Source organism: Oncorhynchus masou, chromosome 8 (assembly GCF_036934945.1).
Source record: "Oncorhynchus masou masou isolate Uvic2021 chromosome 8, UVic_Omas_1.1, whole genome shotgun sequence".
Lineage (NCBI taxonomy): Eukaryota > Metazoa > Chordata > Actinopteri > Salmoniformes > Salmonidae > Oncorhynchus > Oncorhynchus masou.
Window position 1 is genome coordinate 1,541,829 of NC_088219.1, and position 15,039 is coordinate 1,556,867.

At 45.1% G+C, this 15,039-nt stretch overlaps 1 protein-coding gene across 1 annotated transcript in view; it reads left to right on the forward strand.

Annotated features, from left to right (window-relative positions):
- LOC135543701 (protocadherin Fat 3) overlaps positions 1 to 15,039 on the forward strand; it is a 290,068-nt gene that overhangs the window by 57,094 nt on the left and 217,935 nt on the right. Inside the window, exon 20 of the mRNA XM_064971068.1 lies at positions 14,200 to 14,398. Coding sequence (XP_064827140.1) covers positions 14,200 to 14,398 — 199 coding nt within the window. The remainder of the gene's footprint in view (positions 1 to 14,199; positions 14,399 to 15,039) is intronic.

Consider the following 15,039-nt stretch of genomic DNA (forward strand, 5'->3'; position numbering starts at 1 on the left):
CCATAACTAGACAGTCATCCTCGCCATCATATTTGCTGGTGCATGGTGTGTAACGGAGAACAACCAGACGCTGCTGGTCCATGGTGTGTAACGGGGATCAACCAGACGCTGCTGGTCCGTGGTGTGTAATGGGGAACAACCAGACGCTGCTGGTGTGTAATGGGGAACAACCAGACGCTGCTGGTGTGTAATGGGGAACAACCAGACGCTGTTGGTCCGTGGTGTGTAATGGGGATCAACCAGACGCTGCTGGTGTGTAATGGGGAACAACCAGACGCTGTTGGTCCGTGGTGTGTAATGGGGATCAACCAGACGCTGCTGGTGTGTAATGGGGAACAACCAGACGCTGCTGGTCCGTGGTGTGTAATGGGGAACAACCAGATGCTGTTGGTCCGTGGTGTGTAATGGGGAACAACCAGACGCTGCTGGTCCGTGGTGTGTAATGGGGAACAACCAGACGCTGCTGGTCCGTGGTGTGTAATGGGGAACAACCAGACGCTGTTGGTCCGTGGCGTGTAATGAGGAGCAACCAGACGCTGCTGGTCCGTGGTGTGTAATGGGGAACAACCAGATGCTGTTGGTCCGTGGTGTGTAATGGGGAACAACCAGACGCTGTTGGTCCGTGGTGTGTAATGGGGAACAACCAGACGCTGCTAGTGTGTAATGGGGATCAACCAGACGCTGCTAGTGTGTAATGGGGATCAACCAGACGCTGCTGGTGTGTAATGGGGAACAACCAGATGCTGCTGTTCCGTGGTGTGTAATGGGGAACAACCAGACGCTGTTGGTCCGTGGTGTGTAATGGTGAACAACCAGACGCTGCTGGTCCGTGGTGTGTAATGGGGAACAACCAGACGCTGCTGGTCCGTGGAGTGTAATGGGGATCAACCAGACGCTGCTGGTCCGTGGTGTGTAATGGGGAACAACCAGACGCTGCTGGTGTGTAATGGGGAACAACCAGACGCTGCTGGTCCGTGGTGTGTAATGGGGATCAACCAGACGCTGCTGGTGTGTAATGGGGAACAACCAGACGCTGCTGGTCTGTGGTGTGTAATGAGGAGCAACCAGACGCTGCTGGTCCGTGGTGTGTAATGGGGAACAACCAGATGCTGTTCGTCCGTGGTGTGTAATGGGGAACAACCAGACGCTGCTGGTCCGTGGTGTGTAATGGGGAACAACCAGACGCTGCTGGTCCGTGGTGTGTAATGGGGAACAACCAGACGCTGCTGGTCCGTGGTGTGTAATGGGGAACAACCAGATGCTGCTGGTCCGTGATGTGTAATGGGGAACAACCAGACGCTGCTGGTCCGTGGTGTGTAATGGGGAACAACCAGACGCTGCTGGTCCGTGGTGTGTAATGGGGAACAACCAGACGCTGTTGGTCCGTGGTGTGTAATGGGGAACAACCAGACGCTGAATGAAATGAAATTTAGGGCAAAAAGGCAAACTCAGCTCCATCATTCACTGAGATGTCTCATTCATCACAAAACCCACTGATATTACCAACGCGCCACCGGGGTCTGACAATATGGATGGAATTTGTTTTAGGATAATAACAAACGGTATTGCCATATCTTCAATTTTAAGCCTACTAGAGAGCTTGTGTCCTCAGGACTGGAGGGAAGCAAAAGTCATTCCACTACCAAAGAATAGTAAAATCTCCTTTTTTCAAATAGCCGACCAATTAGCCTGTTACCAACCCTTAACAAACTTCTGGAATAAATGGTGTTTGACTAGACTAGATACAATACAAAACTATTTCACAGTAAACAAATTGACAACAGACTTTCAGCACGCTTATAGAGAATTTGTCATTTGATTTGAATGTTTATGCTTTTCTTATAACTAATTTCTGTGTTCATTCAAGTGGTTGACTGTACAAATCCTCACTATCAGTAGCTGCAATTTGGGAGTACGCCCCGACCTTGTTTTGAGAACGAACAAACGATATCTCAGTTTCAAGGTCTCAGGTTAGGGAGAAGAAGCCTCGTGAGATATTAATCTGCCACATTAATGAAACAAAATGGAAATGATTAATGAATTATGCTAAATCATGCAAATATAACTTGTCTGTGTATGAGACAACTGCGAGGTCTGCCCAGGCAGAGCTCCTGACAGACGTTCACTATGGTGCACTGAGTTGTTTGGAACCTCTCCAGCGCACAGACAAATAAACAGTGATTCATTTAAGATTGACTTTGAGTGCCCCTGTGTAAGAATTTCCACCACACATTCAACAAGCACGGCACTTACAGAAATGACTGATGATTGGCTGAGAGAAATTGATGATAAAAAGATTGTGGGGGGCTGTTTTGTTAGACTTCAGTGCAGCTTTTGACGTTATCGATCATAGTCTGCTGATGGAAAAATGTATGTGTTATGGCTTTACACCCCCTGCTATAATGTGTATGAAGAGTTACCTGTCTAACAGAACACAGAGGGTGTTCTAGAATGTGTTATGGCTTTACACCCCCTGCTATATTGTGGATAAATAGTTACCTGTCTAACAGAACACAGAGGGGGTTCTAGAATGTGTTATGGCTTTACACCCCCTGCTATAATGTGGATAAATAGTTACCTGTCTAACAGAACACAGAGGGTGTTCTAGAATGTGTTATGGCTTTACACCCCCTGCTATAATATGTATGAAGAGTTACCTGTCTAACAGAACACAGACGGGTGTTCTAGAATGTGTTATGGCTTTACACCCCCTGCTATAATATGTATGAAGAGTTACCTGTCTAACAGAACACAGACGGGTGTTCTAGAATGTGTTATGGCTTTACACCCCCTGCTATAATGTGGATAAAGAGTTACCTGTCTAACAGAACACAGACGGGTGTTCTAGAATGTGTTATGGCTTTACACCCCCTGCTATAATGTGGATAAAGAGTTACCTGTCTAACAGAACACAGACGGGTGTTCTAGAATGTGTTATGGCTTTACACCCCCTGCTATATTGTGGATAAAGAGTTACCTGTCTAACAGAACACAGAGGGTGTTCTAGAATGTGTTATGGCTTTACACCCCCTGCTATAATGTGGATAAAGAGTTACCTGTCTAACAGAACACAGAGGGTGTTCTAGAATGTGTTATGGCTTTACACCCCCTGCTATATTGTGGATAAAGAGTTACCTGTCTAACAGAACACAGAGGGTGTTCTATAATGTGTTATGGCTTTACACACCCTGCTATAATGTGGATAAAGAGTTACCTGTCTAACAGAACACAGAGGGTGTTCTAGAATGTGTTATGGCTTTACACCCCCTGCTATAATGTGGATAAAGAGTTACCTGTCTAACAGAACACAGAGGGTGTTCTTTAATGGAAGCCTCTCCAACATAATCCAGGTAGAATCAGGAATTCTCCAAGCCCCTTTCTTTTTAAAATCTTTACTGATGCTTTGAGTAAAGCCAGTGTGTCTATGTATGCGGATGACTCAACACTACACATCAGCCACTAAAGAAACTACAAAGACGTAAATTGCAATTGTCTCAGAACAGAGCAGCACGGCTGGCCCTCGGATGTACACAGAGAGCTAACACTAATAATATGCATGTCAATCTCTCATGGCTCAACGTGGAGGAGAGACTGACTTCATCACTACTTGTTTTCCTAAGGAGTGTTGACAAGCTGTTTAAACTACTAACTCACAGCTCGGACACCCATGCATACCCCACAAGACATGTCACCAGAGGTCTCTTCACAGTCCCCAAGTCCAGAACATACTATGGGAGGAGCACAGTACTACATAGAGCCATGACTACATGGAACTCTATTCCACAGTACTACATAGAGCCATGACTACATAGAACTCTATTCCACAGTACTACATAGAGCCATGACCACATGGAACTCTATTCCACAGTACTACATAGAGCCATGACCACATGGAACTCTATTCCACAGTACTACATAGAGCCATGACTACATGGAACTATATTCCACAGTACTACATAGAGCCATGACTACATAGAACTCTATTCCACAGTACTACATAGAGCCATGACTACATGGAACTCTATTCCACAGTACTACATAGAGCCATGACTACATAGAACTCTATTCCACAGTACTACATAGAGCCATGACTACATGGAACTCTATTCCACAGTACTACATAGAGCCATGACTACATGGAACTCTATTCCACAGTACTACATAGAGCCATGACTACATGGAACTCTATTCCACAGTACCCCATAGAGCCATGACTACATGGAACTCTATTCCACAGTACTACATAGAGCCATGACCACATGGAACTCTATTCCACAGTACTACATAGAGACATGACTACATGGAACTCTATTCCACAGTACTACATAGAGCCATGACTACATGGAACTCTATTCCACAGTACTACATAGAGCCATGACTACATGGAACTCTATTCCACAGTACTACATAGAGCCATGACTACATGGAACTCTATTCCACAGTACTACATAGAGCCATGACTACATGGAACTCTATTCCACAGTACTACATAGAGCCATGACCACATGGAACTCTATTCCACAGTACTACATAGAGCCATGACTACATAGAACTCTATTCCACAGTACTACATAGAGCCATGACCACATGGAACTCTATTCCACAGTACTACATAGAGCCATGACTACATGGAACTCTATTCCACAGTACTACATAGAGCCATGACTACATGGAACTCTATTCCACAGTACTACATAGAGCCATGACTACATGGAACTCTATTCCACAGTACTACATAGAGCCATGACAACATGGAACTCTATTCCACAGTACTACATAGAGTCATGACTACATGGAACTCTATTCCACAGTACTACATAGAGACATGACTACATGGAACTCTATTCCACAGTACTACATAGAGCCATGACTACATGGAACTCTATTCCACAGTACAACATAGAGCCATGACTACATGGAACTCTATTCCACAGTACTACATAGAGCCATGACTACATGGAACTCTATTCCACAGTACTACATAGAGCCATGACTACATGGAACTCTATTCCACAGTACTACATAGAGCCATGACTACATGGAACTCTATTCCACAGTACTACATAGAGCCATGACTACATGGAACTCTATTCCACAGTACTACATAGAGACATGACTACATGGAACTCTATTCCACAGTACTACATAGAGCCATGACTACATAGAACTCTATTCCACAGTACTACATAGAGCCATGACTACATGGAACTCTATTCCACAGTACTACATAGAGCCATGACTACATGGAACTCTCTTCCACAGTACTACATAGAGCCATGACTACATGGAACTCTATTCCACAGTACTACATAGAGCCATGACTACATGGAACTCTATTCCACAGTACTACATAGAGCCATGACTACATGGAACTCTATTCCACAGTACTACATAGAGCCATGACTACATGGAACTCTATTCCACAGTACTACATAGAGCCATGACTACATGGAACTCTATTCCACAGTACTACATAGAGCCATGACTACATGGAACTCTATTCCACAGTACTACATAGAGCCATGACTACATGGAACTCTATTCCACAGTACTACATAGAGCCATGACTACATGGAACTCTATTCCACAGTACTACATAGAGCCATGACTACATGGAACTCTATTCCACAGTACTACATAGAGCCATGACTACATGGAACTCTATTCCACAGTACTACATAGAGCCATGACTACATGGAACTCTATTCCACAGTACTACATAGAGCCATGACTACATGGAACTCTATTCCACAGTACTACATAGAGCCATGACCACATGGAACTCTATTCCACAGTACTACATAGAGCCATGACTACATGGAACTCTATTCCACAGTACTACATAGAGCCATGACTACATGGAACTCTATTCCACAGTACTACATAGAGCCATGACTACATGGAACTCTATTCCACAGTACTACATAGAGCCATGACTACATGGAACTCTATTCCACAGTACTACATAGAGCCATGACTACATGGAACTCTATTCCACAGTACTACATAGAGCCATGACTACATGGAACTCTATTCCACAGTACTACATAGAGCCGTGACTACATGGAGCTCTATTCCACAGTACGACATAGAGCCATGACTACATGGAACTCTATTCCACAGTACTACATAGAGCCATGACTACATGGAACTCTCTTCCACAGTACTACATAGAGCCATGACTACATGGAACTCTATTCCACAGTACTACATAGAGCCATGACTACATGGAACTCTATTCCACAGTACTACATAGAGCCATGACTACATGGAACTCTATTCCACAGTACTACATAGAGCCTTGACTACATGGAACTCTATTCCACAGTACTACATGGAGCCATGACTACATGGAACTCTATTCCACAGTACTACATAGAGCCATGACTACATGGAACTCTATTCCACAGTACTACATAGAGCCATGACTACATGGAACTCTATTCCACAGTACTACATAGAGCCATGACTACATGGAACTCTATTCCACAGTACTACATAGAGCCATGACTACATGGAACTCTATTCCACAGTACTACATAGAGCCATGACTACATGGAACTCTATTCCACAGTACTACATAGAGCCATGACTACATGGAACTCTATTCCACAGTACTACATAGAGCCATGACTACATGGAACTCTATTCCACAGTACTACATAGAGCCACGACTAATTCACCTTATGGAACAGCAGAGACTGTGAAGAGACACACACAGGCACAGACACATGATAAGACAGGCTCTCTACACACTGTTAAATTACCAGCCTAGTTGGTTTAACATCAGGAAACGACAGCAACCTTCCCGCTAGCCATGATTGGCTGAGATACTGAGTGGGCTGGACATTCCGAGAGATGAGTTTGGATTGGTCTGTCATGTAGCACGCACAAAGAAATTTGTGGAGTGGTTGAAAAAAAACGAGTTTTAATGACTCTAACCTCTCTGTGTGTGTAAACTTCCGACTTCAACTGTAGTTATTGTTGGGTAATCTAATGGATTTGGGCTGTTTCTAATGGCAGATTCAAGGATGTTAAATGTTTCTTGAATTTTTTTTGTGCAATACTTTTGTGTAGATAAAATTCCTCCGTCTTGTATGGCTAATTATTGTGGCTTTGTTGTGTTTTAAATTGTTCCACATGTCCCAGAACGGATTTTGGGTCAATTGCGTTTTCAATTTCAATTTCGTCTTGTTGGTATAATTCAGTTTCTTGCGTTTCAGTGTATCTTTATACTTGTTTTAGGTGTTTTCTAATTATTTTTTACATTCCTTATCAAACCATTTTTCAGAAACATTTTTTTTTAAGTTTTTGATGTTGCATTTCTTTGGTTTTCTCAGATTTGCTTTTCATGCTACTTTTTGCAATATGCAACTGAGGTATTGATTTGTGATACATTTGCAAAAAGTTCAAAAGAATTCATTTTGTTTTGTCATTATGGGGTATTGTGATGTCATTATGGGGTATTGTGATGTCATTATGGGGTATTGTGATGTCATTATGGGGTATTGTGATGTCATTATGGGGTATTGTGATGTCATTATGGGGTATTGTGATGTCATTATGGGGTATTGTGTGTAGATTGATGAAGTAAAAACACTTTTTAATACATGTTAGAATAAGGCCGTAACGTAGTAAGTCAAGGGGTCTGAATACTTTCAGAATGCACTGTAGGTGTGGACTGTGGTCAGTGCTGTGTAGCGCTGTGCTGAGTTGAGGTGGGTTTGATCTGGTTGAGCTGTGCTGTGGCTGGGTGTGTGTCCTGAGGCCGGCCTGGTCTGGTGCTGTGGTGCTGTACTGGTTGCCCTTTTCATGTGTAACGAGACCCGTAACATCACTCATGCAAATTATAATAGTGAGAACAAAATAACCACAGACAACTAAATTACTGTCAAACACTCAGGGTTTATTTGATAAACACATGGTAAAGGGGAGCAGGAGAAGGGGCTGAGCTGGACCCAAGGAAAGAAACAATATCCAAAAACACACCTAAGCTAGACTAGCCTACTATAATACAGCTAACTAACTAACCAAAAATACAGTGGGTGGTCCAGTTCTAACTAGGGTATTTAGGCGAAGTATCCCTATGGGTTGTGTATGCGAGTTGTCTTGGTACCCCCTTTTCCCACCATCAAACAAACAGTCAAACACCACAGCGAAACAATACTAACGGACAAAGTGACATGGAGTTTCAAAAACAAAAGACAGTTCAATCCAAAGAGAGAGATTGCGACACAGAGAGATTGAAACACAAACAGATGGAGCTCCAGAGAAAACAACTGAATGGGTTTTTAAACCAACGGAAAGGGGATGTGATTGGGTAATGGAAACAGGACGAGGTGTGTCTTCTGGAAAGGGGATGTGATTGGGTAATGGAAACAGGACGAGGTGTGTCTTCTGGGAAAGGGGATGTGATTGGGTAATGGAAACAGGAGGAGGTGTGTCTTCTGGGAAAGGGGATGTGATTGGGTAATGGAAACAGGAGGAGGTGTGTCTTCTGGGAAAGGGGGATGTGATTGGGTAAAGGAAACAGGAGGAGGTGTGTCTTCTGGGAAAGGGGATGTGATTGGGTAATGGAAACAGGAGGAGGTGTGTCTTCTGGGAAAGGGGATGTGATTGGGTAATGGAAACAGGAGGAGGTGTGTCTTCTGGGAAAGGGGATGTGATTGGGTAATGGAAACAGGAGGAGGTGTGTCTTCTGATTAGCGACTGATTGGGGAATGATGATTGCCACCTGTGAGGGGAGAAGGAGAAAAAGGTATACACACAGGATACCTGTATCCGTAACACAAGTGTTGAGGGTCAGCGAAGTGGAGATGTTGTTTCCTACCTTCACCACCTGGGGACGGCTCGTCAGGAAGTCCAGGACCCAGTTGCACAGGGCCGGGTCCAGACCCAGTGTCTCCAGCTTGATGATGAGCTTGGAGGGTACGATGGTGTTGAATGCTGAGCTGTAGTCAAAGAACAGCATTCTTGCATAGGTATTATTTTTGTCCAGATGGGATAAGGAAGTGTGCAGTGTGATGGCGATTGTGTCGTCTGTGGATCTATTGGGACGGTATGCAACCTGAAGTGGGTCTTGGGTGTCAGGTAAGGTGGAGGTGATATGATCCTTGACTAGTCTCTCAAAGCACTTTATGATGACAGAAGTGAGTGCTATGGGGCAATAGTCATTTAGTTCAGTTACCTTTGCTTTCTTGGGAACAGGAACAATGGTGACCATCTTGAAGCATGTGGGGACAACAGACTGAAATAGAGATTGATTGCATATGTCCGTAAACACACCAGGCAGCTGGTCTGCACATGCTTTGAGTACGCAGCTAGAGATGCTGTCTGGGCCAGCAGCCTTGCAAGGGTTAACACACGTTTAAATGCTTTACTCACGTCAGCCACAAACTATATGTGCACTGTCGTGGAAATTTCCTGTATTTCCAAATCATGAGAGCAAACCACACACAAGTCAGAGTAATCATAAAGTCCATCTTTAATTATATGAGCTCCATCACAACCCTGTGACTCTCAGATCAATTCAGTGTCTATCAATGAATTCTCTGAGAGTCCTTACACATTGCAACTGAGATCCTTTATAGCAATGACACACATAGCCAGACAGCATTGGCTATAAATTATCGTTCAGCTTTTGTCTCCTAAACTATGTTCTTTTCTCACTCTCAGGACCATAAAACAAAACCTATCAAGAGGCATATATCAAATACACCCCTCCTTGACAAGATCACAGAGTGACTGGCACACAGACATTGTAGAGTCAAGAGATAATTGGTTTAAAAGATATGTTTACATATGAAGACGATCTTGACCCCTCCCCTCTCTGCGGCCCAAGTAACTGACCCCATGACAGAGAACAGATAACTGCAACCGTCCAACAGTATTATCCAAAAATAGACATTCTGATGAGAAGTAACTCACAAGCATATAATGAATATGAAACATCTTATCTATGTTACCCAACTATTCTGATTATTCCCCCACAGCACACTGTCCTCATTTTGTGGGCAGTGTGCAAATAGCCTGTCTTCTCTTGAGAGCCAGGTCTGCCTATGGCTGTGCTCACTGAGTCTGCACATAGTCAAGGATTTTTGTTAATTTGGGGTCACAGTGGTCAGGTATTCTGCCACTGTGTACTCTCTGTTTAGGACTGCACTTTTCTTTGTTTTTTCGTTGATTCTTTCCAGTTTGTCAAATAGTTATCTATTTGCTTTCTCATAATTTGGTTTGATCTAAATGTGTTTCTGTTCTGAGGCTCTGTGAGGTCTGTTTGTGTTTGTGAACAGAGCCCCAGAACCAGCTGAAGGGGCTCGTCTCAAGGTTGGTCTCTTTGTAGGTGAGGGCTTTCAAATCAAATTTATTTATATAGCCATTCGTACATCAGCTGATATCTCAAAATGCTGTACTGAAACCAAGCCTAAAACTCCAAACAGCAAGCAATGCAGGTGTAGAAGCCCGGTGGCTAGGAAAAACTCCCTGAAAGGCCAAAACCTAGGAAAAGACCTAGAGAGGAACCAGGCTATAAGGGGTGGCCAGTCCTCTTATGGCTGTGCCGGGTGGAGATTATAACAGAACATGGCCAAGATGTTCAAATGTTCATAAATGACCAGCATGGTCAAATAATAATAATCACAGGCAGAACAGTTGAAACTGGAACAGCAGCACGGCCAGGTGGACTGGGGACAGCAAGGAGTCATCATGCCAGGTAGTCCTGAGGCATGGTCCTAGGGCTCAGGTCCTCTGAGAGAAAGAGAGAATTAGAGAGAGCATACTTAAATTCACACAGGACACCGAATAAGACAGGAGAAGTACTCCAGATATAACAAACTGACCCTAGCCCCCTGACACATAACCTACTGCAGCATAACTACTGGAGGCTGAGACAGGAGGGGGCAGGAGACACTGTGGCCCCATCCGGTGATACCCCCGGACAGGGCCAAACAGAAAGGATAGGGTTAGGGTTAGGGTTAGGGTTAGGGTTAGGGTTACATCCCCTAACCCTAACCCTAACCCTAACCCTAACCCTACACGACTAGAGGGATATCTTCAACCACCAACTTACCATCCTGAGACTAGGCCGAGTATAGCCCACAAAGATCTCCACCACGGCACAACCCAAGGGGGAGGGGGGGGGGGTGCCAACCCAGAGAGGAAGATCACATCAGTGACTTAACCCACTCAAGTGACGCACCCCTCCTAGGGACTGCATGAAAGAGCACCAGTAAGCCAGTGACTCAGCCCCTGTAATAGGGTTAGAGGCTTTGCTTTGCGGTGGAATGTGTGGACATCACTTCCTTTCAGGTGGTTGTAGAATTGAACAGCTCTTTTCTGGATGTTGATAACTAGTGTGTATTGTCCTAATTCTGCTCTGCATTGTTTGGTGTTTTGCCTTGTACAAAAGTATATTTTTGCATAATTCTGCATGCAGAGTCTCAATTGGGTGTTTGTCCCATTTTGGGAATTCTTAGTTGACCTCGCAACCATAGAGGACAATGGGTTTGATAACTGATTCAATCATTTTTTTGCCAGATCCAAATTGGGATGTTGAATTTTGTGTTCCTTTTGACGGCATAGAAGGCCCTTCTTCCTTGTCTTTTGGATCGTTCACAGCTTTGTGGAAGTTACCTGTGGTGCTGATGTTTAGGTCAAGGTAGGTATAATTATTTTTGTGCTCTAGGGGAACGGTGTCTAGATAGAACATGTATTTGTTGTCTTGGCTAATGGACCTTTTTTGTAACACCATTATTTTTTGTCTTACTGAGATTAACTGTCAGGGCCCAGGTTTAACATAATCTGTGCAGAAGATCTAGGTGCTGCTGTAGGCCCTTCCTGGTTGGTGACAGAAGCACCAGAGCATCAGCAAACAGTAGAAATTAGACCAGATTCTGGTAGGGTGAGGCCGGGTGCTGCAGACTGTTCTAGTGCCCTCACCAATTCATTGATATAAATGTTGAAGAGGGTGGGGCTCAAGCTGCATCCCTGTTTCACGGAACAGCCCAGAGGAATGAAATCTGTGTGTTTATTGCTCATTTTAACTGTACACTTTGTTGTTTGTGTACATATATTTTATAATGTAATTAGTTTTTCCCCAACACCACTTTCAATCAGTTTGTATAGCAGACTCTCAGGCCAATTTGAGTCGAAAGCTTTTTTGAAATCAACAAAACATGAAAAGACTTTGCTTTTGATTTGGTTTGTTGGTTTGTCCATAAAGGTGTGCAGGGTGATTACGTGGTCTGTCGTACTATATTTTGGTAAGAAGTCACTTTGACATTTGCCCAGAACATTGTTTTGACTGGGGAAATGTTGGAGTCTGCTGTTGATGATACTGCAGATACCGCCCCTAGAGGAGGGGGTGCGTCTCTGTCTCTACCCGTTCAGTGACCAGATAGTGTCACATTCTGACCTTAGTTCCTTTGTTTTGTCTTTTGTTTTAGTATGGTCAGGGCGTGAGTTGTGTGGGTTGTCTATGTTAGTTTGTCTATGATTTTCTATTTCTGTGTTTGGCCTGGCAGCAGTCAATCGTTGTCCCTGATTGAGAACCATATTTAGGTAGCCTGCTTTCCATTGTGTTTTGTGGGTGGTTATTTTCTGTTTAGTGTTGTGTTGCACCTTACAGGACTGTTTGTTGGTTGATTATTGTTTTGTTTTCAGTGCTCATTAAAATATTTAAAATATGGACATTACCACGCTGCACCTTGGTCCTCCTCTCCTTCCCCAGACGACAAGCGTTACAGATAGACACTCCTCTTTGGGCGGCCATGTCTATTTGTGTCTCCCTTTTTCTATAGCCAATTGGTGGTTGCTGAGGCTGTGTTTCGTCCCATTGGCCCATTGTACATGTTTAACTATGATATTCCCTCATTTGAAGTAGTGTCTGCTGGTCTGATTCATAACCTTTTTCTGGAAAAAGTTTTCTGAAAGTTGATGTTCATTGTCCAGTTGATGCTGTATTCCTAAATAATGTTAAGTTCCTGTTGGTGACCGTAGGACAAGGTTATCTGGGTACAGCAGGAATCTGTCCAGGGGCTGCAGATCGGTCTCTCTCTCTCTGTCTTCATTCCTCACCTGTGCTCTCTCTCTCCTCTCCTCACCTGTGCTCTCTCTCTCTCCTCTCCTGTGCTCTCTCTCTCCTCACCTGTGCTCTCTCTCCTCTCCTCACCTGTGCTCTCTCTCTCCTCACCTGTCCTCTCTCTCTCCTCTCCTCACCTGTCCTCTCTCTTCTCTCCTCACCTGTCCTCTCTCTCTCTTCTCTCCTCACCTGTCCTCTCTCTCTTCTCTCCTCAACTGTCTTCTCTCTCCTCTCCTCACCTGTCTCCTCTCCTCACCTGTCTTCTCTCTCCTCTCCTCACCTGTCCTCTCTCTCTCTCTCATCTCCTCACCCGTCCTCTCTCTCTCTCTTCTCTCCCCACCTGTCCTCTCTCTCCTCTCCTCTCCTCACCTGTCCTCTCTCTCCTCTCCTCACCTGTCCTCTCTCTCTCTCTTCTCTCCCACCTGTCCTCTCTCTCCTCTCCTCTCCTCACCTGTCCTCTCTCTCCTCTCCTCACCTGTCCTCTCTCTCTCTCTCTCTCTCTCCCCACCTGTCCTCTCTCTCCTCTCCTCACCTGTCCTCTCTCTCCTCTCCTCTCCCCACCTGTCCTCTCTCTCCTCTCCTCACCTGTCCTCTCTCTCCTTCTCTCCTCACCTGTCCTCTCTCTCCTCTCCTCACCTGTCCTCTCTCTCTCTTCTCTCCTCACCCGTCCTCTCTCTCTCTCTTCTCTCCCCACCTGTCCTCTCTCTCCTCTCCTCTCCTCCCCTGTCCTCTCTCTCATCTCCTCACCCGTCTCTCTCTCTCTTCTCTCCCCACCTGTCCTCTCCTCTCCTCTCCCCACCTGTCCTCTCTCTCCTCACCTGTCCTCTTTCTTCTCTCCTCACCTGTCTCCTCTCATCACCTGTCTTCTCTCTCCTCTCCTCACCTGTCCTCTCTCTCCTCTCCTCTCCTCACCTGTCCTCTCTCTCTCTCATCTCCTCACCCGTCTCTCTCTCTCTCCTCACCTGTCCTCTCTCTCCTCTCCTCTCCCCACCTGTCCTCTCTCTCCTCTCCCCACCTGTCCTCTCTCTCCTCTCCTCACCTGTCCTCTCTCTCCTCTCCTCACCTGTCCTCTCTCTCTCTCTCTCTCCTCACCTGTCCTCTCTCTCTCTCCTTCTCTCCAGGTGGTGGATGTGGATGAGAACCTGTTCTCTCCATACTTCTCTGAGTTTGCTGTGCGGGGCAGTGTGAAGGAGAACAGCAGAGTAGGGACCAGTGTCCTGGTGGTCAGTGCTAGAGACGAGGGGGGAGACGAGGGGGTCGTCAGGTACTCTGTCAGAGGAGGCAGTGGGATCGGCAGCTTCTCCATCGATGAGGAAACAGGTATGGCACCATGATGAATAGGCACCTGATGAATAGGCACCATGATGAATAGGCACCATGATGAATAGGCACCTGATGAATAGGCACCATGATGAATAGGCACCATGATGAATGGGAACCATGATGAATAGGCACCATGATGAATGGGCACCATGATGAATAGGCACCATGATGAATAGGCACCTGATGAATAGGCACCTGATGAATAGGCACCATGATGAATAGGCACCGTGATGAATAGGCAACATGATGAATAGGCACCATGATGAATAGGCACCTGATGAATAGGCACCTGATGAATAGGCACCATGATGAATAGGCACCATGATGAATAGGCACCATGATGAATAGGCACCATGATGAATAGGCACCTGATGAATAGGCACCTGATGAATAGGCACCATGATGAATAGGCACCATGATGAATAGGCACCATGATGAATAGGCACCATGATGAATAGGCACCATGATGAATAGGCACCTGATGAATAGGCACCTGATGAATAGGCACCATGATGAATAGGCACCATGATGAATAGGCACCATGATGAATAGGCACCATGATGAATAGGCACCTGATGAATAGGCACCATGATGAATAGGCACCATGATGAATAGGCACCTGATGAATAGGCACCATG